Source organism: Ctenopharyngodon idella, chromosome 10, assembly GCF_019924925.1.
Source record: "Ctenopharyngodon idella isolate HZGC_01 chromosome 10, HZGC01, whole genome shotgun sequence".
Taxonomy (NCBI): Eukaryota; Metazoa; Chordata; class Actinopteri; order Cypriniformes; family Xenocyprididae; genus Ctenopharyngodon; species Ctenopharyngodon idella.
In genome coordinates, this window is record NC_067229.1 from 37,358,134 (window position 1) to 37,385,180 (window position 27,047).

General features: G+C 35.7%; 2 protein-coding genes across 12 annotated transcripts in view; one reads left to right on the plus strand and one right to left on the minus strand.

Moving 5' to 3' along the window:
• Positions 1–2,823: 2,823 nt before the first annotated feature.
• Positions 2,824–10,869, plus strand: rnft1 (ring finger protein, transmembrane 1). The gene is made up of 9 exons (XM_051909291.1): positions 2,824–3,040; positions 4,613–5,055; positions 5,144–5,220; positions 6,448–6,548; positions 6,707–6,860; positions 6,947–7,105; positions 7,188–7,253; positions 7,373–7,474; positions 9,344–10,869. The coding sequence occupies exons 1-9, from the start codon at positions 3,015–3,017 to the stop codon at positions 9,476–9,478; spliced, it is 1,263 nt and encodes a 420-aa protein (XP_051765251.1). The 5' UTR covers positions 2,824–3,014; the 3' UTR covers positions 9,479–10,869.
• The window catches only part of rps6kb1a (ribosomal protein S6 kinase b, polypeptide 1a), an 85,922-nt gene continuing 69,315 nt past the window's right edge, over positions 10,441–27,047 (minus strand). For all 11 annotated transcript variants that reach the window (XM_051909282.1, XM_051909287.1, XM_051909281.1 and 8 more), the window contains 11 exons: positions 24,565–24,712; positions 24,299–24,356; positions 23,569–23,669; positions 23,362–23,452; positions 22,048–22,138; positions 17,738–17,845; positions 17,582–17,644; positions 17,396–17,473; positions 17,152–17,259; positions 15,725–15,837; positions 10,441–13,843 (listed from right to left, as the gene is read on the minus strand). In XM_051909282.1, coding sequence (XP_051765242.1) covers positions 13,582–13,843; positions 15,725–15,837; positions 17,152–17,259; positions 17,396–17,473; positions 17,582–17,644; positions 17,738–17,845; positions 22,048–22,138; positions 23,362–23,452; positions 23,569–23,669; positions 24,299–24,356; positions 24,565–24,712 — 1,221 coding nt within the window. In that variant the 3' untranslated portion in view covers positions 10,441–13,581. The remainder of the gene's footprint in view (positions 13,844–15,724; positions 15,838–17,151; positions 17,260–17,395; positions 17,474–17,581; positions 17,645–17,737; positions 17,846–22,047; positions 22,139–23,361; positions 23,453–23,568; positions 23,670–24,298; positions 24,357–24,564; positions 24,713–27,047) is intronic.

Consider the following 27,047-nt stretch of genomic DNA (forward strand, 5'->3'; position numbering starts at 1 on the left):
AATGTACTAGAGAAAATGGTACCCATACTGCTAGTCATCTCCTCAAGTTCATTTTTGTGTTCAGGTACAATGAGCAGCTGAGACAAATCAGGCATGTTATTTGTGAATTTATCTATAGTTGTCAGGAGAATTGTTCTACCTAGTCGATATCGCGGCGCAATTTGACAAATATCATCAGTATGCAGTACGCATGTTACAAGGTAGTGATCAGTGACATCATCACTTTGCGGTACAATTTCTATATCGGTAGGATTGATTCCATGTGATATAATTAAATCTAGTGTATGATTAAAATGGTGAGTGGGTCCAGTGACGTTTTGTTTGACCCCAAAGGAGTTTAGTAAATCTGTAAACACAGCCCCTAACGCATCATTTGTATTGTCTACATGAATGTTAAAATCTCCAACAATCAGCGCTTTATCAACGTTGACCAATAGGTCTGAGAGAAAGTCTGCAAACTCTTTTAGGAAATCAACATAGGGTCCTGGAGGTCTATAAACGGTAGCCAAAGCAAGAGAACATAAAGCCCACCTACTTTGATTTGATTGGTCATCTCAAACATTATAACATTGACGAGCGTTTTTTGACTGCTGAGGTAGCTCAAATGAGAAGGTTGGTTATCTTGGCATTGTGCAATATCCTTGCAGCACCAAAGCAGAGTTAATATTAGGCAATTATTTCACAACCTTTACTATATACTCCTCTGAAAAATACAGAGGTCCGGACCTTGGGGACCTCAGTGGTGGGTATAGCTTAACAGAAAGCATGCAGGCAACACTGACATCCAATTCTCCTGTAACACAAGAGTTCATGTCTTGAGGTCAGGTCAAGCATCTGAAGGAAGTTCTTGTTTCAATACAAGTCAGTCCACAGCATTTGTGCTATCATCTTTTTTATTTCGGTTACATTAAGACAATAAAAGTGAATCGGGCCGATCCATCGACATTAAAATCACTTTTTTAAAAGTAAAGCCAGAAGATGTAAACAAACAATATTAATGTTAACATTATTTTAGTGTGAAAAAAAACAATTGCTTGGTAACCTTTTCTGTGTAAAGGTTATGTTCTGTGTAATGCCTTTGTTGCCATGACATTTTGTAAAAATAACAAAAACAGCTTTACAGTTCAAATAACACTGAAGTTTTAACAAGAATTAATGCAAGTGCTTTAAAGCTTCACATTTCTATATTTAAATCCTACAAAAATTCACCATTCACTTCCACTGTAATTGCATCACGATAATCCAGTTTAAAATAAATAAATAAATAAAATGAAAATAAGAAGTGAGGCAAAACTAAATTTTTGTGGTAATCAACATTATTTCACAAATGCTGTAAATTAAACTTGTATTTAACCCAGAATATTCCTTTAAGTCTAACCTTTGCAAAACATTAATTTAAATGAGGTTTCTGTGTACAGTACTTTCAATAGCAGTAATTATCACAAAAACCTACATTGAGCAACAGCAAAGTGACCTGAAAGAGAGTGAGAAAGATGATAGCCCATGAGGGCCAAAATCTATTTTGAAGTGTTGGATAGTATGCTATGTTCACATCCGAGCAGACAGACAAACACCATGCTGTGGGGTCAAGTGAGGTGGACACTGGACATGACTAGGGGAGTTCGGATAGGCCAGACTTTGATTTGCTAATGTAGATATGCAAGGCCGTTTATAGGCATAGGTGAACTAGGTGAAATATACTAACATCTATCTCATATAAAATATTTTAAATAATCATATCATTATGCAATGCATCACTCACCATCTTAGCTGTATTATATCCCGTAAATTGAACTGAACTCTAAAAAAAAAAAAAAAAAAAGTTTAAAACATACTGACAATGTAATTTAAGCCTTTGTTTTGTTCACAGAAATATTGGACAAGGTTTACTAAATTCATATTTGTGCAATGAAAATGCATTAATATGTGTTTTTTTTGTTAATTTAGCAACAGAAATAAAGTTTTATTATTATTTCTTATTTTATTATAAGCATTGTCTAGATTATGGACTAGATTATTTAAAAGCACACTAAAATAATTCTGATATGGAGTAAACACAGAGCAAACATTTTTTATTAGCGATTGGGCAGCATGTGGCGGGAGAGAGAAATAGTCATCTAGAAGCATCTATAGAAAGTAAACTGGAAAATCAATTTACAATCAATGAGTTTAGATTTATATACTGTGCACTTGAAATCTGTAAAATTTTCACTGCTAAATATATTTACACTGAACCACTGCACATTATTGTTGCTACTATGACAACCAATATTGACTGCAGGTGCAAAAATGGTCAGAAACAGCCCTGCAGATATAGGCTAACCGTCAGAGGGAGGTTCTCTACAGGGTAGGGAGGAAAGTAATATATAGTGTGATGTGAAGGTTAAAGAAGTGGGACTGCCAGTTCAGTAAATTAACTCAAGCTGATGTATCTACAGTGGCTGAGTAAAAAGAGAAACAGACAACAGTCACTGGCATGAGGGCAGTGGACATTATCATCCAGAACATCATCAACAAACCTGAATGCAGGTGAGTTCAGTGTTTTCTGCACCAACATTTAAACATTAGGCAGAATGACAGCCTCTCACTCTCCGTTCACTCACATTATATGGGAAAAAAGATGCACAAAATAGGCTAAATGAGTATTGAGACGTTAACATTATGCTTAACATCTTATTTTGTGTTTCAGAGAATGAAAGTAATCAACATGAAACAACACAAGGGTGAGTAAATGAAGACAGAAATTTCAATTTTTGGAGTTTAGCGCCTAAATTGGACTTTTATTTTGAAAGTACAAGGCAGCTTTATTGGGGACTTTTATTTTGCTTTTTTCCAGCAGAGCCACAGGTTCCTTTAGTAGGTCAGACCCAGACCGGATAGCTCCCGGAACAATGTCAAGCTGAAACTAAACTCCTTTAGCCGATGAGTTGTTTTGATTATAATCTATTTAAGTTGTTTTGTTTTGATCATTCAAACACCACCATAGGCTGTAGAATGGAGATCGGTGCTTTACCATGAAACTCCGTGCGCAGTATGACAGGTATTTATTTTTTAAGACCTCTGCTCTACTCTAAGCTTTCATTAAAGAAATAAAAACATCATGAGCCTTATATATAAACCTTAGTTAGAGATAATATATTATATTTGATTTTATGCAGTTATGCCTAACGAATATGTTCTGTCTAACTCCGCTGTTTAGGTCAGTTTATATATTTTATATTATGCACTTGAATAATCATGTAAACAGATGCGTACGTAAGGATTATCACACGAGTAAAACTGCGGTTGTGTTCTGTAGCGGAGCAAGGATTTCCATTTTGGGTGAAGCCAAAAAAAAAGTTGGGGGTGGCTACAATTTTACAGTGGAGTAGTAGTAGTGATGATATTACGTACGATACGATGATTTTTACCATATAAAAAATGAGAACGTTGGCGCAAGAAAAGCGTAGCTAAAAGTGATAAAAAATAATTATTATTTTTGTAATAAAAAAAAAGATTAAAGCAAAGATTTCGGGTGTCAGCTGGTTCTGAAAATAATATGCACATGCAGGTGTTGATATTCAGAACATCATGAATATAAATGTGATACTGAATTTTTTTATTTTTTGAGATTTTGGGCTATTTGGCTTTTCCTAATGTTGTCGAACTGGTGGAAAGAAAACATTCAAAATACATTTTTAAGTGTTTATTTTATTCCATTTTTTTCTGTTTGCGTCTGTAGAATTCAAATTTCAGTGCATCTTTAAAGGTCGTTTTCTCAAAATTAATTTTTCAGAAATTTCAGCAGCACTTACATACACCAAACTTTACAGTTTTATTCCTAAATATATTCTAAAGGTTTTTATAGAGGGGTTTGTTCATATATAATTTGCCTCATAATTTATTCTTTAAAAAATGAAAAAAAAAAATTCTTTTTCTTTTCTGGCTGTTTTATGGGGTGATGAAAAGAGACATCAAAAATCCCTTCTGTAAAAACATTTAGATCTAATATACAAAATAAAACATTCATTTTGAAGCTGGCTTTATCCAATGTTCAGATTTCTGTTCTGGAAATGTATGCAAATTAGTAATAATTAGTAATATATTTGTAATAATATAATGCATATTTTGCATATTTAAAAAAGGTTTGCAATTCTTAATGTTATTAATCAATTGGGGAAGTATGGTGAAATCTGTTAGTTAATTTTTTAACCTATTAACCTCGGGTGACTTGCCTAAAAATAAAGTAACTTAAGTTTCACACAAAATAAAATTGCCAGTTACTTCGTATAGTTCTTCTGTGCCAATGAAATTGGTTGCAAACGCTAAATGGCCAAGCAACGCACGGATTGGACCATGTATGTGACTGGAGCGGAGCTACAGCAATTTCCTGTTCCCCCCACCCCCGTTTTACAGTTGCTCCTCTTTGTTTATGTGGGTCTTTTTTTTTTTTTTTTTTTTTTTTTTACACTCGCCGTTTGCTAGTGAGAGAAACCCCGTCCGAGCGACCATGAAGCTTGAGAAAATGTATTTCTTATTACATTATATAAAAACAACTCAATATTTGGAAAGTGTTTTGAATGTTTTATGTCTGCCGGCTTCTAATCTATTGTTATGGCTTATTTTTCAACAGAGGAGCATATTGCGAGTCTAGAAGAGCGTTTAAACTGAGGGATTCACCTGATCCGATGCAACCCGACCCGAGCCCTCAGGAAGAGAAAAACGGGCTGTCATTAACCCTGCAGCCGGAGCTGCTCGCCCGAATGCCGGGTGCTGGAAGTGCCAGCGGGCCGGAAACGGGCGATGATGTCCGGGTTCCTATCGGCAGCTCATCGGGGTCGACGAATGGACGTGGCGCTACTACGCGAAGGCTGAGAGCGGCGAGCCACAGCCACTCCCATTCTCACGGACACACGCACAGCCACGAACACGAGACGGACAGCGGCGAGTCAGACCTGGAATCCGGAGAGTCCAACAGCTCATTATCAGAGCTCCGCTACCTCCTCCGCTGGCTCAAGAAAAGTCTTCCTTTCATAGTTATTCTCTCTGCGAAACTAGTCATTCAGCACGCTCTGGGTACGTGTTAGTGAGAACAGCTGGCGATAAGGTGTAAAGTTCCTGACCCCTGTCACACTTCTGTGTTGTTGTTGTCGTCTTTCTGTAGGTCTGGCTGTTGCAGTGGGTCTGTTTACCACTTTTATGTATGTCAACAAAAGCATTCAAACGCAAGTCTTTCTCCACGTAAGTCGACCATATTATTTCGTATGTACCATCAAAGTTGGCTTGGCATGGGTTAAACAGCAGGGCTTGTAACTCCTCTAGTATGGTTATAGGTTAATCTGTTGTGGTGGTCTGTGAACTATTGTTTGCTTAAACCATAAAGGTCTATTCAGACCAAGAGCAATGTGAAAACCACTCTGGTCATTCACATATTTGTTGCACAAAATAGTAGGTATGCTAAATATATGTGTATACATTTAGGTAATATTTATACACACTACCATTTAAAAGATTTTTTTTTTTTTTTTTTTTTAATGGATTTTATTCAGCAAGGATGCATTAAATTGATCAAAAATGACAGTAAATACATTAATAATGTTATATTTAGATTTCAAATAAATGCTGTTCTTTTAAACTTTCTATTTATCAAAAGGGCTTTTCACACTTGAAATAGTTAACCCTGGGTCATTCTAAATCCCGGGTAAACGGAATCCTGGGTTATCTTGCTGCACGTTTCACACTGCTCGTAATTTACCCGGGGTTAACGATTAATCATGGGTATTCATAAGCTGACGTTTCACATTGTACATTCCTAAACCCTGGGTTAGCATTCTTATTTGCATATTTGCAGTTGTCAGTAATTGGATAAAGGCAGCACGCGACCTGTTTACATAGCTCTAGCATTGCGCATCCTTGTATTGCCGACTGTACTATCGAGTTTTTTCTGAATGGACATTTCAGACTGTGAAGGCAAGAATGAAATGGTCTCTTCTTCACTCTAATTGTTGAGTTTTCTGTCAGCATGTGACATTATTCCTCTTCAACTCTGAATTTCTGTTTATATACAATGCGCATATGTGTTTCCGTGACTGTCCAAAGCAGATAAATGAGTACGCGATTGATTCTCAGTTGCTGAGCATCTAGCTGTAACTATCGTTTCACACTGTACAAGTTTGGCACTGCAATGCGGGGTTAATGCCGCAAAAGCAGTGCTAACCCTGCTTCGGAGCAGGGTTTTATAACCCCGGGTAAAAAGCGGTGCTAACCCCGCTTCTAAATTACATGTGAGAAATGTTCTGTTACCCAGGGTTAAAAGCCGTGTTTAGAACGATGATAACCCGGGGTTAAGCGCAGTGTGAAAAGCCCTAAAGAATCCTGAAAAAACAAATCTTACTGACAAGATTCTTTTGAATGGTAGTGTGTATATATAATCTGAAGGCTATTTTGTTTTGTGTCTCCTGTGTAAAGGACCGAAGGAGGAAGTTGCATTGTGCCTGGCTCTTGCTGTTCCTCACATCCTCCAGTCTCCTCGTGTTCTACACTTTTCACACTCAGTCACTTTATCGCTGGTTAGTGTTTTACACTGTGTCACCAAACCTCACTTGACCACAAACTGTAATGTACTATGTTTAGTGCAAAATATCAACTAAATGACCAAATGTCCACTAAATAACAAATACGTACCATGTAGATTACATTGACTCTCTCTTTCTTTTTTGTCCCTCAGCCTCATTTTTGCCAACGCTACGATAGATTCTCAAAACTTCTGGGAGGTCTTATGGAGCGTTGGTGTGACTAACTTCATCGTGAAGTTTTTCTTCATGGGGCTCAAGTGTCTTATTCTCCTCGTCCCATCCCCACTCATGACATACCGGCGAAGGGTGAGCGTGATTTGTAACATTATTTAGTTCACTGCATTAAATCAAAATGAACATTAGCTTTATTGTATCGATCGTGCTTTCCATAGGGTCAGTGGTACATGCTCATAGAGGAGATGGGTCAGTTGTATCAGGTGATTGCTCCTGTCCCACTCTGGTTCCGGTATCTGGTCAGCTACGATGAGAAGGACACCTCAGTGGGTCTGACTTTGGGAATCCTGCTAGCCTTGGTCTACCTCATAATGAAGGTTTGCACGATCATCACAATAAGAAATTAGTACGTTATTAGAAGATATTCATCAATCTGATCTTATTGCCTTTCTTTTTTAGCTTTTGGCACTGTATGGGCTGTCAGGATCATTGCAAAAAACATTACGGACTTTTTTCAGTTCTGAGGTACAAAAGATTGCTTCTTGAGTCTTATGCTCCTCTCCTTATTCTTATATTTGATGTGTAATCTGTACATGTTTTCTATATTATGTGCTGTATCATGTTCTTCTTACCTGTCTTTAAAGGTGAATGGAGCTCCAGCCAGTCCAGCTCAGGTTAGAGAGGCAGGTGACATTTGTCCGATCTGTCAGGCTGATTTTAAGCAGCCTCGAGTCCTCGTGTGTCAGGTGAGATTGTGATCCTTGAGTTTGACCTCTGATGTCAGCTCCCCTTAACCTCCTTTATTCACGGGCTAAACCATGCTTCTTGAGCATAGTATTTACTACAAAACTAGGCTCAGCCTCATTCTTGACAAGAATTACATAAGCTAATTTGTCTTTTTCATGTAAAAGACAAATTAGCTTGTGTAATTCTTGTCAAGTTGTTAACTCGTTATTACAGTTTGTGTTCTTAAACACTGTGAGCACTGCAGTTTATGAATTAATTTTTCTATCAGCTCTATAGCAACATAATTATATGTTTTAAGGGTTTTGTAAAAATATCTATATAATATATAAAAGGAATTTCCAACATTTTTTGTCAGTCGAGCCCTTTTGACCTAAAATATGTGTAAAGGGTTAGTTCACCCAAAAATGAAATTTCTGTCATTAAGTACTCATGTCGTTCCAAACCCCTAAGACTTTCGTTCATCTTCGGAACACAAATTAAGATTTTTTTTGATGAAATCTGAGAGTTTTTTTTTTTTATTCTCAATAGAAAAAAACAAAATTACCACATTCAAAGTCCTGAAAAATAGTTGTTAAAATAGTCAATGTGACTACAGTGGTTCAACCTTAATGTTATGAAGCGACGAGGATACATTTTGTGCGCAAAAACAAAACAAAAATAGTGACTTTATTCAACAAATTCATTTCTCTTACACTATTTACATTGTAGTGCTTCCGTGTTTACGTCCAAATGCTGGCTCAGTATTGGCCGAAGCTGTTCACGTGAGCAGCGAGACGTGTGCGTGTGATGCTTACACAGGAGCGCCCAATACTGAGCCGGCGTTAATAGTTAATATTTCAATAATTTAACAACATGTTTGCATGTTCATGAATCTGTAATGTTGGTTAATGAAACACTCTAAAAAAAATAGCTGTATTAAAAAAAAAAAAAAAAAAAAAAAAAACGAAACAAATTTACACAACAATGCATTCTTGGTAACATTTGTCGTTTTCGTATAGGCTACTTTCTCGAAAACGACAAATATTACCCAGAATGCATTGTTTTTACAGTATATTACTTTCAATGGAAAATGGTATTTTACTGTGTAAATTTGTTTGTTTTTTTTTTAGTTATTTTTTAGAGTTTTTATATGTTATTTGTTGCATGTATGCAAGTAAACAAATAAAATTTATCTTTTTAGTTTAAAATGGTTTACGTTTTACATTTTAATTATTTGCTAATCATCAACTAACAAACTCCTGGTAGTTCCCTCACAAACCCCAGTTTGGGAAACCCTGATATATAAAAATAAATAAAAAATTAAGCATGTTTTTACAAAAATGTTATCTATAAATAAACATGTGTTTTAAATGGAGTTAGTAATTACATGACGGATAACTTGAAGAGCTTGTTCTTATTCTATTATCCTTACTGAAGTAATACACAGTGGCTGCTTCCAAAATCGCATACTCTCTTGAGTAGGTACTTATTTTGAACAAGTACTTACTTTGCGAGTGCTAAAAAATTATTTTCTATATAGTATGAATGTAATCAGGACATACTACATTTGCCATTTTGTCATTATCATGTGACATCGCTTCACTGCCATTCACAAATCCTCTCCCATGGCCTCGTGATAGTAGTGTCCATCTTATGCACACTTCAAAATTTTGCTGGAAGTAGTAGGTCATCTGGGTACTTTTTGCCTACTCATTTATGAGTACTGTAAATTCAGACATACTACTTTTGTCACATTCTTTTTTTTAGCCTACTATATAGTACAGAAGTATGCGATTTCGTACGCAGCCTGTCACATAATGCATGTACTTCCTTGTAAGCCACCTGCCAAGAACATAAATGTAAACAGTTTATCATTTGATTGTCTCCAGCATATCTTCTGCGAGGAGTGCATAGCCCAGTGGCTTAATCAGGAGAGGACCTGCCCCCTCTGCCGCAATATCATCACAGACAAGGTGCACAAGTGGAAAGATGGTGCAACATCAGCTTATTTACAAATCTACTGAACACGCTGCTCACTGAAAGGATGAACAAACAGTGTTGAGACATGTTGAAACATTCGACCAGCAGTGGATCCACAGGATATGTCGATTGTTCCTCTCAAACATCTCAGTTGAGCGAACAGCACTTGTTATAAGGCAATAGTCACTAGAAAAATCGGCAGTTTGAGTTTTTTTATATATATATATATATATATAAATCTTGTCTGAAGGACAAGTGCATTCACCAGCTCTTGTATTATTATTATTATTAATACTATTATTATTATTGTATGTGGAACTCCCTTATTTTTTAATGTTTATAATATATATTCCTATGAGTTCATGCATGCCATTTCTGGTTTGACTAAATTCCTTGTGGGTGTAAGCAAAATGATACCGTGAAATAATGAATCAGAAATTCATGTTTGTCTCCCTTAATCTATTTTAATTTCTTTTTCTTTTCTTTTTTTTTTTGTATGATCCTGTCAGGTACTGTGACTTTTGTAACTGAACTTGTCTTAAACACATTTATGAATCCAATTATAAGGAGTTTTAAAAAATTCTGAACTTTGTGTTCCATTTTAAGTATTCTGGTTTATTCTGCGATAATCTGAATGTGAGGTAATTGCACATGAACTGCTGATTTATTGAATGATGTAGCATTAGAATTTTGTAACCATGTGATTTTTTTTTGTTACTGAACAACACATAATAGCTCTGATACTTTTGAATAAGCAAAATATTACTGTACATGCTATATGCATTTGTACTTCAGGCTCTTCACAGATACATGGTATTTTTCTAATGCTGCACTTAGTGTGATAAACCAAAGAGTTGAAGAAAAAACATCTATTTTAGTACCATCATACAGTATGCAGCTGTATTTTTTTCCAGCATATTTCGATAATTGACCAAATAAATTTTTCAAACTGTTAAGAAGTGTATTTGAAATACTTGCCCAGTAAATGCAATATCAAATTCCAGGGTTGCTTGTTAAATACTCTAATTCAACTTTATTGATGTTGTAGAATTCTCCAGGGATTAAAATGAGTTTTAAAACAAAACACCAGATAATTCATTATAAACAACCTCATGTCATTCAGTACTTTAAATCCATTCATTTTAAAACCAAAATGTGCCACTGTTTAATAAACACAGCACTTCAAGCATTTGCATTTAAAATGCAAAATGTTTCCTTATCTGCATCTCAATTCTTTTTACAGGCATTTTTCCATTCATTTTACTTTATAAACCAGGAAGTTTCAGAATTGGTTCCAACCCTGTTTCATAATGGAGCACACAGATTTTCGAGATCAGGTTCAGTTGAACTCTTTGTGAAGCTCAATTACACACCACATTATATTTTGTATAAGGAACATATAGTAGTGAAGATTAAAAAAAAAAAAAAAAAAAAACCCAGGCCATTAACACTTAGCACCAAGTTATGTCTTAATATTCCAACATGACTGCAAGAATCAATGAGGGACAGTTTGAAAGGTTTTAAACCCAGACCATGAGTCTTGTGATTACAGGGACTGGGCTTATGGTCAATATCCAGCTCATCAGACTGTCAAAAGTGATACATGAAGCCATTTACGCCAAATTACAGACCCCTCTCTCAGCCAGCATTGCATAGTTTGAATAAACGGTCGATATTTGCGTATGCAAAGGCAAAATACAATGCTTCCATAGTCAAAGTACCAGTTAAGAGGCAATTTAATTAAGCTGCTGGTCTCGCACAGATTTCAAAATCAAAGGCTTTCACATATGAAGCCATTAGGGGCTGTTAACTGCCACGGCACAGCAGGCTGTTGTTTATCAGTAGGCACCGTATTAAGCTTAAGATATTCACAATCATGCTTCCTGTGCATAGTGAGTACAGCCAGTTATTGGCTTGATGGAATCCGCCGCAAAGTCCAGACAGTTCAATCAGAGCAATGGCCTCCTAATTTCCAACCACAATTACGATCTACACAACAGAAATTAGAGTTTGAGGATGTGAGGTTAACATCACATTCAATCAGTGAGTTACAATGTCACAACAGAATGTTTTCAAGCAGAAAACAAGCCTATTTTACATTCCCATGGGAAAAAAACGTGTCATTCAGAAATTGTTTAAATGCGGTTACACAGCCTCACACACAGACGTTCAGTGATAACAATTACAGTTCTATGAGCACAGAAAAGCCTGTGAAACAAGATACATGAAAACACCCATGATGACTGTCTAAATGATCCCTTCTTACATACAACACAATTTTAACAAGAAACAGACTCAGTGTCGACCAATTCAAAGAGTCACATCATTACACTTATTGTGTGTGTGTGTGTATATATAAGAACTATAATACAAGGAAAGAGCACCAACAGTGATGAATTGTCTATGTACAGCAATTAAATAAATACTGATTTTTTTTTTTTTTTTGAAGGATTTACTATTTTATTATGCTTCCATCATTATCATTCTGGGTTCATCCAGAATAGAGATTTCACCTCAACCACATGTATCCAAGCTTATTTAATCAAAACAGAACAATAAATAATCCAGTGGTTTTCCCTTTATATTGTGTATGTGTGTACACTGCACATCTTGAAAATATATTTAAAATCCAAACATTTTTACTGTCCTTAAGAATAATACAATTAATTTGACTCACCATAAGATCACCATAGAAAGAAGTACTAAATAAAAATGAAAGGGCATGCCTTTGTCTTTATGAAACTAATCCGGCTAAATCCTGAACAGCATTCTTGATTAAGAATAAATCATTTGCATAGTTTACAAAACTATATGGCACCTGAAAAATAAATTCAAAACAAACACACATATTTAGAAAAAAAAAAAAAGAAAAAAAAAGGAAACTATTTCAGAATTGTTGTCTTCAATACTAAAAAGAGAAAAGTAAAACTGAAAAGAAAAAAAAAAAAAAAAAAAAAAGATGTTCCACCCAATAGTTTTGACATCATATTAATATTAGTGGCATTAATGTTTGTGGATGTAGCTTAGAATGAACTACTTGTACTCTGGATTAAGAGGATTTATCTAATGTTATCTGGCAATTTTGTGTTTTTAATACTCTTTGGTCAGAATAATGCATACTGTCCAAAAGTAAAACATTTGATATGATGCCCACAATGCAGGTAGATTCATACTTAAATGTATGAATTTTAAACGTAATCATGAACAGACCAAAACAAGAGAAGAATGTCTTAAAGTCATCCAACACTGCCTCATGAACTTGAGCAATGAGCATTGCAAAAAAAAAAAAAAAAAAAATCATAAAAAAAAAAAAAAAACTCAGCTTATTAAACTTAATAGTTTATGATTGGTTGGTAAACACAACTGTCACTCCAGAAGTGTTCTATATCTGTGATTCTAGGGGTCCTAATAACTACTGATGCATTAAGAATCAAATCCATCGCAAAATAAACAGATTCCACTGGAATGTAGACCTAGATCTTCTCTCGCCACCTTAAAGGGACAGTTTACCCAAAAATGAAAATTGTCTCACCCTCACATTGTCCCAAACCTGAATGACTTTCTGTTCTTCTGTGAAACACAAAAGAAGACATCTTGAAAAATGATTCAACTGTTCATATAATGGAAGTCAATAGGACCTAAAACAACAAAAGACTGGGAATTTTTTCTTCTTTTGTGTTCCACAGAAGAAAGAAAGCAAGTCAAACAGGTTTGGAACCGATAAAAGTGAGCAAATGACAATTTTATTTTTGGATGAACTCTCTCTTAATACTGTTACTATTCCAACGTCATACAGTCAAGCAAAACAATAACGAGGGGCTCAACCTCAGATCAAACTTCAAATATAGAATAGAAAATGTGCATTCTTCCTCACTTTTTGCATGAGCATGGCATATAAAAGATAAACTGTGAAATTCATGCTCAGAGTCACCTGAAGTGCAAGGTGGTCTCTTTCTTTTTCATAGCAAGCAGCAGACCAGCTTACTATGGTGCAAGTAGAGAGAGGTCACGGGCTTTGTTCTGAACAAGCTCTGCATGCTTGTATGAAGTGTGCTGAGGCGGCAAGTGTTTAAGTGATGAAAACAGGGTGCAGAAAGGCCTTTGGGTAATTTAATAAATTCCTAAAGTGCAAAACTTAAGACGTTCATCAAAGATTCATCCTCAAATGCTGGGGTCTCCTGCTGCCCACCGGGTTAGCCTGTTTTATGAAGGACCCCGCGTTGGATCCCAGTGGTTTTTTGATGGGTAGAGGGGCCGACACCTCCATGCTGTTGCTAACGTCCATGTGCTCCACATTAGACACCTCCATGAGCATATCACTGGGTGGCAGGAGAGAGGAGGTGGTTGTGGTCACTTCTGGGAAGGGTGGACCTCGAGACCAACCGTCTTCCCCTTCAACCTTAGCAGGGCTGGAAAAAGCAAGTATGGCAGCACGGGTTACGGATCTCTATACGTGCAAAGTTACACATAACCAGTATACACAAGACCAGATAAGCATGTTACAGCATGCACAACCTTGGATTTGGTCTCATATTTAGTCAACAAATTATACTTAAAGCTCAGATAAATGAAATCAATGTCCTTCCCTCTTTCCCTACAAGATCACAGGGCTGGGAATCAATACATGTTTTGATTTGTTTTGGTATATTTCAAATACTAATATATATATATATATATATATATATATATATATATATATATATATATATATATGACATGCATATTTTTGTGTCAAAGTGCATTATACCGTATAATGACAAATTCATGACATATATCACTTTATGACCTATATCACCATATATCACCTATTTATTTTGAATTTATTTTCTATACATTTAAATAATACATAATATTTTATGTTTTGTTATCTTAAACCCCCAAAATGTCAGGTGGTGCAACTGTCCGAACAAATGAACAGACTAAGAAAACTATTTTAAATGGTGTCTTAATAATAAAAAAATTAAAAACTAAACACTATGGCATCATTTTAGGTTTGAAACATTTTATATAAACAAATTTTATAAATATCAGTAGTTTTAAAGTTGTTGTTTTTTAAAGATAATTGAAAAACTTTTGTCCAGCAATGTGTATGTTCTCAAATGTCAGGGTGGCACAACTGCAAACATGGCTCTTTTATTATGAACTAACAATGTAATAACAGTAAACATGATAATGCATCATCTAGAGGACCCCAACTGATTCTTGTGACAGAGTGAAAAGGTTTGTAGATCTCTCTCAAATACTGGTAAAAACTGCTAATTTCAAGTATGGGTAGGTTGGTACACTTTCCATGTCAGGTGGTACAACTACAGTATATAACTATATGGCTGTACCACCTGACATAAAAAGAGTCAAAAAAATGAATTTAAACACTTTGAAATGTTATTTAACAACTGAAACTTGTTTAAACACATTGTTCATGACTCAAAAATATGCATTACATCAGTTTTGAAAAGATTAAAAAAAAATAAATAACTTTTTTTTTAAGCTTTATTTTTCAATGACCCACATTGTATATATACTTCATATTCTATATATTCTTCAACTTGTTGATTAAGTAACCACTCTGATGGATTCAGAGAGTTAGGATTAGGTTTCACTACAGGATTTGTCATACTGATTCAAATGGTCATTCAGTTTGTGAGTTTATTTTGAATGATTCATTTAAAATTCAGATCGGATCAAAAGTGTCATTAGCACTTTTCGAACTACACTAGCTGCACTGTAAGTATTAGATTAACTAAAAAGAACCGTTTCAGAAGAGTAATTTGTTCCTGAATCAGACTAAACTGGCTGGGAGAAATGTTTTTGATTCACAAAAAAGGACCAGTTCACAGAGTCATTTGTTTGTAAATCAGACCACAGTGGTCACGTGGTTTGTTTTTGTTTCACTAAAAAAAAAAAAAACAGTTCATAAAAAGTAATTTGTTTGTGAATCAGGCTAGTCACATGTCATTGTGTGAAGCCTGCAAAGAAAACAAAACAAAACAACAACAAATCAATAGGAAAAAGTTTTCCTGCCAATGTTTTGCGAAACATGCTGTTTTTATCTAATCAAATTCATTTAAGATGTAAAATTGGGTCAAAAATGACATGGATCAGTAGATTCAGCGGTGTGGGAAAAACTGGCATAGAGTGAAAGATCAATTAAATATCCATCAAATGAAGATCACAATTAATTAGAAAAATCAATATATATATATATTTTTTTTTATACAGCCCTACAAGATCATAAAACCAGACATTTAATACACTGTTCAAACCTCAGTGGAATGAGAAAAACATATTACCTCACTGGTGTTCTTGGGCTTCCCAGAAGCTTGCGAGGTGAACGGGATTTTGGCTCATAAGTGAACTTTTCCTTGATGTTTTCTAGCACAGATGGAGCTATGTACGTAAAGCCCTGAGGAGAGACAACATCCGAGAAAAGATAATAATTTAAAAAAAAAAAAAGTTTGGGTAGACAAAAAAATAGATGAGTGTAGAGGATGTGCAATTATGATGAAGCAAAAAAAAAAAAAACATGTCACGCTAACAGCTGGAAAAAACAGTTAAACAGTGATAATACAGACCAGATGAGAGGCATTATTCCTTTCTCGTAAGTTTGTCTACAAAAATAACTAATTTACCACACACACATGCTGACACACACTCACAAAGTAGGTCGGGAGTCTGAAATGAATCTCATATGCATTCTTGAGTGCTCAACATAGCATGCTGAAGATAATGAAGATCAAATGGCGTATAAACAAAATTTGAGGCTTCCGTTGGTTCCGTGTTATGTTTGGGATATAGTGTCACGTACCATACAGGCCTTAGTGCTGAGTAATATTATTCTATTGGTCTGAAGAATTTCTTTATGTTTACGATAAAAAAATAAGATGACAATCTGATGAATGTACATTTTAATATACTTGTAGCATATAACAATATTTTAAAATATTTTTTAGTGAATTTATGGGGTTTTAAGTTTAAGTTATTTTAAGTTTGGGGTCAGAAAGATTTTTCTTCTTTCAAAGAAAATAGTTTTTTGTCAGCAAGGGTGCATTAAATGGGTGCATCAGTAACCAATAATTTACAGTAAGTAACAGGAAATATTTTTACAATGATTCCTTTAAAAAAAAAAAAAAAAAAAAAAAAATGCTGTTCTTTTGAACTTTCTTTTCATCAAAGAATCCTGAAAAAATTATTAAGGGTCTCCACAAAAATATTAAACAGCACAACTGTTTTCAACACTGATAATACAAAGAAATGTTTCTTCAACACCAAATCAGCATATTAGAATGATTTCTGAAGAATCATGTGACACTGAAGACTGGCTGCTAAACAGCACAGGAATAAATAACATTTTAAAATAAATTAAAAATAGAAAAGTCATTTTAAATCACAATATTACTGTTTTTACTGCATTTTTGATCAAACAAATGCTGCCTTGGTGAGCAGAAGAGACTTTTCAAAAGCATAAAAAAAAATCTTTCCAACCCTAAACTTCAGAATGGTAGTGTTATCCAATACAGATTATTTTCTATTTATATGTTACTGGCTAATAAACACAAAAATAAATATGTTCACTATTAGTGCACTTTGGAAAAGGCATCTGCTACATGTATGAATATGAATTTAAGGTTGGAGTCACCACAGAGGTATAGTGTTGGTGCAAAGAAAATATATTTTTTGAGCGTAGACATAAATTTAGACCAAAAAGAAACACACTGACCAGGAAGACTTGGTTGGCGCTTTCACTGAGCGTCGAGTCATCGGGACTGTCCACAGGAGTCTGACTAGTGAACTTTGAGTCAAACTGGCTAACATCGTCGGCTGATTGCTGCAGAAAAACAGATCTGTGAGGAGTTATTATCTAATACCTCATCATAAGATCTATAATAATGATAACAACAACAACTAGAAATACGCAACAAGAGACAAAAAGTTGATTGTACTGAAAGAGAAAACACTCGTACCAAAAAAGGCTTGAAGGGAGGTTCAACTTTACAAGCCAGCAGATCATCCCAGTTTACGTGTCTGAAGAAGGAGTGGGCCTAAAAAAATACATTTACTTTTTATAATCTACAGAACTCTCACTATATATGTATATGTCATTTCCTGCTTTTATAATAATGGGTTCACCACATCAGAAGGGCAGATACCTGGACGTCTAAAGCATCTCGAGGACCTGCTCCCATCCTGATCGATGCATTTCTCTTCAGCAGCTGAGTGCAAAAAACACACACACAACCCCATAAGTTGAGCAATAAGGCCGAATTCCACACTGCTGCGAAACCTGATTGACCTAAGACCTCTACCTTTTTCAGAAGGTCCCGTGCTTCTTGGGTCAGGTAAGGTGGAAGGTTCAGTTTGCACTTTAGGATTTTGTCAATGGTTTTTTTCCGATTCTCTGCGGTGAATGGCGGCTGGAGGTAAAAGGGTTAAGAGGTTAAAGAGGAGTCTGGGTAAACTTATTCTCTATACAAATTCATACACATTTGGTATCTTCACAATAATGACTTCTTGAAATCTGTCTGAATGGAAGGAAATTATGTTCAACATCTAGTAAAAAATGTCTACCCAGAAAAGTGGAAGCGGTTTAGGAGAAGCAACTCGCTGTTAATGCCAAAAATTTAGAATTAAATTTCAAAGAAGCAATTACAAGTTCAGGTGTCCATATACTTTTGGCCATGTGGTGTAGGTTTCAGGATTTATCTACATTTGTTGACATTAATTGTTTGAATAAGATTCCATCTGTTATTTTTGGGTACACACAATCAAAGTGGTATCTATTTGTTAAAGAGGTCACAAACTAGGTCAACAGAATTATTGGTAAAATGCTTTGTCAATAGAATACCTCAAGAGAGATTATCTCTGGTGAATTCTCACACATATCTTTGTCTAGGTCTAGCAATAAGGTGTAAGGTCTGTCTTCAGTGTAATTAACTGAAAACTAGAGTTGATGAATGGCAGGAGGTTTATGAGTTTAAAGGCTCTATGTCAGTCAAAGCCAAATAAATTTCAAAAACATTTTGTTGAGATATTCTTAAAAGCCTAAAGGTAAACTTGTTGATTCTGAATTGACAACTAAACAAAATAACAGGTTCTGACAAAATCTTAATTGCTGCAGTCCATTTAAAAATATTTAGCCTAATAAATTCGAATTCATTAAAAAAAAAAATATTTTTTTTAATCGGTTTGAATGAATGATTCACTGAGCATGTTTACATGCACAAGATTAAGCTGATAACTCATAAATATCAGCTTATTGAAATAACCAGTTTTCCCCGTTTACATGCAAACCAATAAACTAACAATGCAAGTAAACCGCTTTTGCATGACTTTATTAATAAATAGGGTTATTTCCCTGTAGTGAAATCAAAAAATAATACTTTGCATATTTGACTCAGAGTATTCCATATGTTATGTCAGTTGTGATGTTAAATAAAGCTTGCAACATGTCAGCAAGAAATTTACGGCTCATATTATTCTCTCATGCAGTTACAGATGCAGCGTTTTGACTGAACCACTTCTACTTCTGCTGCACGAGATGAGAAAACATTCTTACAATTTTCTGGATCTTGAAAGAGTCAGCGTTTGCGATATATTTCCTTCTTCCTTTCCTGCAAAACGCTCGCTCTGTCTGGATGCGTTTAAATCTGCACTAAGGATGCGTTTCTGTCACGTATCACACACACGCACTTCAATAAGCTGTCAGAAAGCAGGTTAATGCGTTTACATGCCGCACGAAATCGGGGTAAGAGGCAAAAAAATACCTGCGCCGACCGGTTTATTCTTAAGCTGTTTATGACCTTACTCCGATAAAAGAAAACGGGTTACCGCGTTTACATGACCACGTTCATTGTCGGCTTATTAAGCATAATCGGCTTAAGAACGTGCATGTAAACACACTCAATGACTCACTCAGAATGACTGTTCGTTGCCGTAGACATCAGTGTTTATCAGAACCATAAACCTTTATCCCAGTACTTCTGTGATAATTTAGAGAATTTAATTTAGAATTTAATTTAATTTAAAGAGAATTAGTGGCAACACAGATTTGATTGTTCCGCTGTGATCATACTTGTGGTTTAACAGACATCTAGCCAAATCATTGTCATTCAAGAATAATATCACATGGGTGTTTGAATTGAGATTGCGATCTTTAAACAATTAATCATACAGGTCTAGTGTATATATCTACACTATCTATCTATCTATCTATCTGTCGATTATATATACAGTATATATGTATATACAGTGCCACTTGAAAGTTTGTGAACCCCTTGCAGAATCTGTGATATGTGAAAAATTTTAACAAAACTAGATCATACAAACTGCATGTTATTTTTTTATTTAGTACTGTCCTGTGTAAGAAATTTTACATAAAAGATGTTTACATATAATTCACATGACAAAAAAATAGCTGAATTTATTAAAATGATCCCATTCAAAAGTTTGTGAACCATTGATTCCTAATACTGCGTGTGGTTACCTGGATGATCTACGACTGTTTTTATGTTTTGTGATGGTTGTTCATAAGTCCCTTGTTTGTTCGGAGCAGTTAAACTGAGCTCTGTTCTTCAGAAAAATCCTCCAGGCCCTGCAGATTCTTCAGATTTTCAGCATCTTTTGCATATTTGAACCCTTTCCAGCAGTGACTGAATGATTTTGAGATCCATCTTTTTACACTGAGGACAATTGAGGGACTCAAACACAACTATTAAAAAAGGTTCAAACACAAACTTTTGAACGGGGTCATTTTAATAAATTCAGCTATTTTTTGTCTTGTGAATTATATGTAAACATTTTGTATTCTCTCTTATTTTGTTAAAATTTCACATTTTCACAGATTCTGCAAGGGGTTCACAAACTTTCAAGTGGCACTGTATATACAGGTGCTGGTCATATAATTAGAATATCATCAAAAAGTTGATTTATTTCACTAATTCCATTCAAAAAGTGAAACTTGTATATTATATTCATTCATTACACACAGATAGATATATTTCAAATGTTTATTTCTTTTAATTTTGATGATTATAACTGACAACTAAGGAAAATCCCAAATTCAGTATCTCAGAAAATTAGAATATTACTTAAGACCAATACAAAGAAAGGATTTTTAGAAATCTTGGCCAACTGAAAAGTATGAACATGAAAAGCATGTACAGCACTCAATACTTAGTTGGGGCTCCTTTTGCCTGAATTACTGCAGCAATGCGGCGTGGCATGGAGTCGATCAGTCTGTGGCACTGCTCAGGTGTTATAAGAGCCCAGGTTGCTTTGATAGTGGCCTTCAGCTCTTCTGCATTGTTGGGTCTGGCATATCGCATCTTCCTCTTCACAATACCCCATAGATTTTCTATGGGGTTAAGGTCAGGTGAGTTTGCTGGCCAATTAAGAACAGGGATACCATGGTCCTTAAACCAGGTACTGGTAGCTTTGGCACTGTGTGCAAGAGCCAAGTCCTGTTGGAAAATGAAATCTGCATCTCCATAAAGTTGGTCAGCAGCAGGAAGCATTAAGTGCTCTAAAACTTCCTGGTATACGGCTGCGTTGACCTTGGACCTCAGAAAACACAGTGGACCAACACCAGCAGATGACATGGCACCCCAAACCATCACTGACTGTGGAAACTTTACACTGGACCTCAAGCAACGTGGATTGTGTGCCTCTCCTCTCTTCCTCCAGACTCTGGGACCTTGATTTCCAAAGGAAATGCAAAATTTACTTTCATCAGAGAACATAACTTTGGACCACTCAGCAGCAGTCCAGTCCTTTTTGTCTTTAGCCCAGGCGAGACGCTTCTGACGCTGTCTGTTGTTCAAGAGTGGCTTGACACAAGGAATGCGACAGCTGAAACCTATGTCTTGCATACGTCTGTGCGTAGTGGTTCTTGAAGCACTGACTCCAGCTGCAGTCCACTCTTTGTGAATCTCCCCCACATTTTTGAATGGGTTTTGTTTCACAATCCTCTCCAGGGTGCGGTTATTCCTATTGCTTGTACACTTTTTTTCTACCACATCTTTTCCTTCCCTTCGCCTCTCTATTAATGTGCTTGGACGCAGAGCTCTGTGAACAGCCAGCCTCTTTTGCAATGACCTTTTGTGTCTTGCCCTCCTTGTGCAAGGTGTCAATGGTCGTCTTTTGGACAACTGTCAAGTCAGCAGTCTTCCCCATGATTGTGTAGCCTACAGAACTAGACTGAGAGACCATTTAAAGGCCTTTGCAGGTGTTTTGAGTTAATTAGCTGATTAGAGTGTGGCACCAGGTGTCTTCAATATTGAACCTTTTCACAATATTCTAATTTTCTGAATTTGGGATTTTCCTTAGTTGTCAGTTATAATCATCAAAATTAAAAGAAATAAACATTTGAAATATATCAGTCTGTGTGTAATGAATGAATATAATATACAAGTTTCACTTTTTGAATGGAATTAGTGAAATAAATCAACTTTTTGATGATATTCTAATTATATGACCAGCACCTGTATATATAAAAGAGAACAGCATATATTAAACAACATAATCTATATTTATCTGCTGATTATCTACAGCTTTGTTCCCATCTGAAAACTTTAATAAGAAGCAACATAGCAGAGGAGATATGAGAAGGGGCACTCACAGCTCCTGTTAGCATGTCATACATCAGGGCTCCCAGACTCCACCAGTCCACAGCTCGATTATGGCCACTTCTCATGAGGATTTCTGGTGCCCTGAAAGAGGGAGAGAACAAGAGAAACAAAAGACAGAGACAGAATGAATGAATGAGTGAAGAGAGAAAAGGCCAGTGCACCAACCATTTTTTGTGCTGCCTTTTTTTTTTTTTTTACTTTGACCTAACTGACTCCGGAGGCCACAAATAAGCCTTCAGTACACATGATTGATGGAGGCCCTGGCCTCTGTGAACTGGGTGGACTTTTAAAGAGGCCACATCATGGCCCTATTGGATTTTTCTTGCCGTTTTAAAAATGAAATTCAAGTTGTTAAACTTTTACAACCCAAAGCTTTCTAGCCTACACACAGACCAATTTTGAAATGATAGGCTGAAATACACTACACAACTTTTAAAATCTGAACAGATTTTAAAACACTAGGCATCACACACTTGCCGACTTTGTAAATGGCTACAGAGAAAAACTAGGCATTATATACTAAATGACTGAGGATTATACACTACCAGACTTTCAAATCGTTCACAGAAACAAATGCCTTGTTTGCTAGGAGAAACAAAACAAACATGGATGTGCAGGAGATGAGCGCAGTAGTTGTTGTAGCAACTCTGTGTGTTAGGTCACAAAAGAAAAAACGAGCCAAGCGCATTTGGATGGGTAGACACTGTCAGTTGTTTTATCTCTGCTGATCAGTCAAATATTGAGGCTAATTTGTTACGTGTGTTCTGTTGAATTACTTTTGTATTGTTGTTGTATTTATATTGTATTTTATTGCAACACTGGTAGATAGAGGACAGCTTTGGTTTCAGTTGGTGTCATACACTAAGATATGTATTCTAAAATCAGCTCAAAATATCAAACATTGATATCTTCTGACTGGATGGAATCATAATCTGAAGCTTAAAAAAAAATGTGTCTGTGCCCATCATACACAACACAATTTTCTGTGAAATCTGTCAACTCCAACTGCCTGAAATCTGCAGACTGATGCAAACTTTCTGCAACTATTGTCAACTCATAAGTCTGCAAATCAGGACAAAAATCGTGTAGTGTATTCCAGCCTTAAGATGCAACAGCGTTGCTCAGAAATCTTCATGGTTGAGTTGACATCAACCATGAGTATATTAAAATAAACAATCAATATTCAGCAACTTGGCCAATTCTGATAAGGGAGCTACACTGGTTTCATGCTGGTCTTTCACATAAAGTTACAGTAGCATAAAAAAAAATTGTTTAACTGGGTGAAAATGTGAGTTTGTACATACATGTACTCTATGGTTCCACAGAAGGTGTGTGTGACGGTACCGTCGTGGATCGACTCCTTACACAGTCCGAAGTCTGTCAACTTCACATGACCTGAAATGAGAATGAAATGAGCACATCCATAGGAGTAGTCTTTATTGAACAGGATATGGTGCAAGCCTGGGGACTGTCGGGGATAAAAGGACAGAGGTGAGTGTGTGTTTTATTACCATTCTTATTGAGCATGATGTTCTCTGGCTTCAGGTCTCTATAGATGATGCCTTTCTGATGAAGATGACCCAAGGCCATGGAAATCTCTGCCAGATAAAAGCTAGGAGGAGTTAAATAAATAAGATTATGAATAAAACAATACAAAGTAATTAATAATTGATTAAATAAAAAATGGAAATGCTTTCACAATCCATGGATTTGAATTTTGTTATACAAATAGTTCCCCCCAAAATGAAATTTCTGAGTATAATTTTCTCACATTCATGCCATTTTAAAACATGTATACTGTTATTTTTATAATTTAGGTTCAAAACATTTATAATATATAGTTCAAGTTCTTTTTAGAGATTGACAGCTCTCTCTCTCTTATATATATATATATATATATATATATATATATATGAGAACTATTACTTCATTAATTCAGATTTTTCTTCAAATCATCACAAACCTCCAAATTAACATATAAAAAAGAACATCTTCACAATTATCATGGTCACTGTTTCCAATAATTTAACAAGAAATTTCATGTATTTGGTCTGACAAACCATCAAATCAACATTTGGGTCAGCTGTTCAAACTATATTTGTTAAGCTAATGAATTTTGAAACCCTCCTGCATGAGATCAATGTTTATACACAACAGAAGTGTTGCATCCAGATAGCAGAAAGGTCATCTTGACTCCGGAACGATCTATACACTGATAAGAGTAAAAACAGCCTCACTCACCAGGCTGTGTCCTCCAAGAAGATCCCCTCCCTCTCCAGCTGCATGAACAGCTCTCCACCTGTTAGAGAAATATGATCTTGATTCCAGATACATTCTCTAAAAACATGTATGCTATTTTGCTACTCAAGGCCATTTATATTTTAATATTTTTCTGAGAACCAAGACAAAAACTACTAATTAAAAATGCATTTTTTCAGGATTTGCTGACTTTTGAGCTTAAAAAAAACAAAACAAAAAAAAAACACCAGTAGCTGTGTTGAACTCACCGCTAAGGTACTCCAGGATGAGGTAAAGTTTGCCCCCCGTCTGAAAGGCGTATATGAGGTCCACAATGAAGGGATGCTTAACTTCCTCTAGGATATTCCTTTCTGCTTTAGTATGAGCAGTGTCCTTTGCATTGCGCATGATCATGGCCTGTTGAAACAGACAAAAGCAACAGAATCCATTAAGGGAAGTTGTGTTTTTAAGTAACTGTCAAAACTCACAGCACACATAAGCACTTGTGACTGTCTGTGCATGAACATCCTGGTGCTGGAGGGTTGTGACTCCCCTGATCACAGCCGTGAACTCATCAGGCTGGTGTCATTAATGCTTTTATTGCTGTTGCAATAAACAGACGTGTGCAAATCTAACTTGGGAATGGAATCCAAAGCATTTCAATCATGCAAACCACAGAGAACAACGCAGCATTAGTCTCAGAACGATTAAACTGCACCAATGGCCTCGGTACATGGCCAATGTTGGCTCCCCTTTCATCCTAGAATGGTTTAAAGCATAAGATGTTTCTCAATAAGTGGGTCACTGAGTGTGTACTGTGTAGTCAAAGAAATAACAACAGCAACAAAATGTAATCTGTTGACACTTCTGTCAGACGCTTTGCTTCAGATTAGAGCTGCACGATTCTGGATAAAATGAGAATCACGATTTTTTGGTTTCAAATAGAGATCACGATTCTCCCACGATTCTGAATATACAACCAAACAAAATAACATGTAATTTACTAGAGGTTCTGACAAAATATAAATTGCTGACTCTAATTGCTGGAAAATGTTTGAATGAATTATTTAAAAAATGGTTTTGAATGAGTTCAATGAAATACATTTTTTAACAGTCAGTTTTCGCCACATAGTGGAATTAGATGTAATACAATCGTTATTTGACGTGCCAAGTTCGTTTCAAAAGGTAGTTTGCTCTATTTTGACCGCTATAGTGGACATCTGTGTTTAAATACTAACTTACATCTCAGTACTTCTGTGATAATGTGAATATTTGTAACACAGAAATAACTAATGTGTGATTCAAAACGTCTCTCTCTGGCTCTGGCAGCACGAACACAGATTTGAACGTGCAGGTATAATTTTGTCAAAGGTTTAATAGACGCGGGAGAATCGTTGTCATTAATAAAGTAGGATCGCGTGGGTGCTTGGATCGAGATTGCAATCTTTTTATGATTAATCGTGCAGCTCTACTTTAGATGGATTACTTTATGATGGATGGATGCACTTTTTTGGACTTCAAAATCAGGAGTGCCATTCACTACCATTTTAAAGCTTGGAAGAGCCAGGGCACTCATTTATCAACAGTGCGTAGAAAAGGTTCTATATTTTGTCCTACGAATAAAATTTAGAATGTGCCTAAGTACAAGAAAAAATATTTATTTATTAAATGTGTGCACACAGTTCTTACGCACATTAGTAAGCAATTATTGTTGATAAATCCCACATGTGCGTAAGTACCCTGCTCGTTCACGTTCACGATTATTAGCATTCGGAAACGCCTCCAATTAACCATATATGGTGACAACACTTCCCTTTAAAAATCACATGATTGTATTTTTTTCTCACCGCAATAATGACAGAGAGGATTCCGTGCTCTAGCCAAGCAGATCAGCACGATCTTGGAAAACGCGCTCTCTGCCAAGTCTTCCAATAACGCAAGATAAGCCATTGCACTGGGACAAACATTTTTCACAGCTGTCTTTTATAGGGTTTGACACCAATTATGCATCATGTTTAAAACTAGACAAATTATAAATTGAGTGTTTTATAATTAAAGGAAACACAGGACATATGTGGATTGCTTACTGTGACACTCTTAAATGCTTTTTATGTGTAGTGTCGCTATTCTACCACTAGATTCTCTGCGTAAGCATGCTCAGAGGTGTGCTTATATTTACACACATTTCTACGTATAAGTACAAGTTGGTGAATCCCACACTTTGCGTGAAACTGTTCTTACGCACTCATTATGCACAAATCTGTCCGTACGCACCGTTGATAAATGAGGGCCCAGGATATTTTTTAATATAACTCTGATTGTGTTCGTTTGAAAGACGATAGTCATATACACCTAGGATGGCTTGAGGGTGAGTAAATCATGGGAAAATTTTCATATTTGGGTGAACTATCCCCTTAACAAAAACAAGTTTGGGACTGATATTTAACAGCCTTACCTTATAATACTGTTTTTCCATCAGTGTTAGTGATATTATTACCATTTATTTGAGTAAGTAAAGTGGGATGGTACTTGTGTATGTCAACCATTTTTAAGAAATAAATACTTAAATTCCTAAAAATTTGGGTTGCTTCTTAATGACCATGGGAAAATGTGGGTCCTATGGTCAAACTGTTGAGAACCACTGGTTTAAAAGATATTTTATCTAAAACTTCTTCAGTGCACAAAGAAGAGTCCACTAAGTTTTGATAATAACAAAGCCACTTCCTGATGCAGCATATTGTGACCGCATCAT

Coding starts and splice junctions, on each gene's coding strand:
- rnft1 (XM_051909291.1), top strand. CDS start 3,015: ATGAAACTCCGTGCGCAGTATGACAG. Junction 6,549..6,706: donor ACTCAGTCACTTTATCGCTG/GTTAGTGTTTTA, acceptor TTTGTCCCTCAG/CCTCATTTTTGCCAACGCTA. Junction 7,106..7,187: donor TGGTCTACCTCATAATGAAG/GTTTGCACGATC, acceptor TTTCTTTTTTAG/CTTTTGGCACTGTATGGGCT.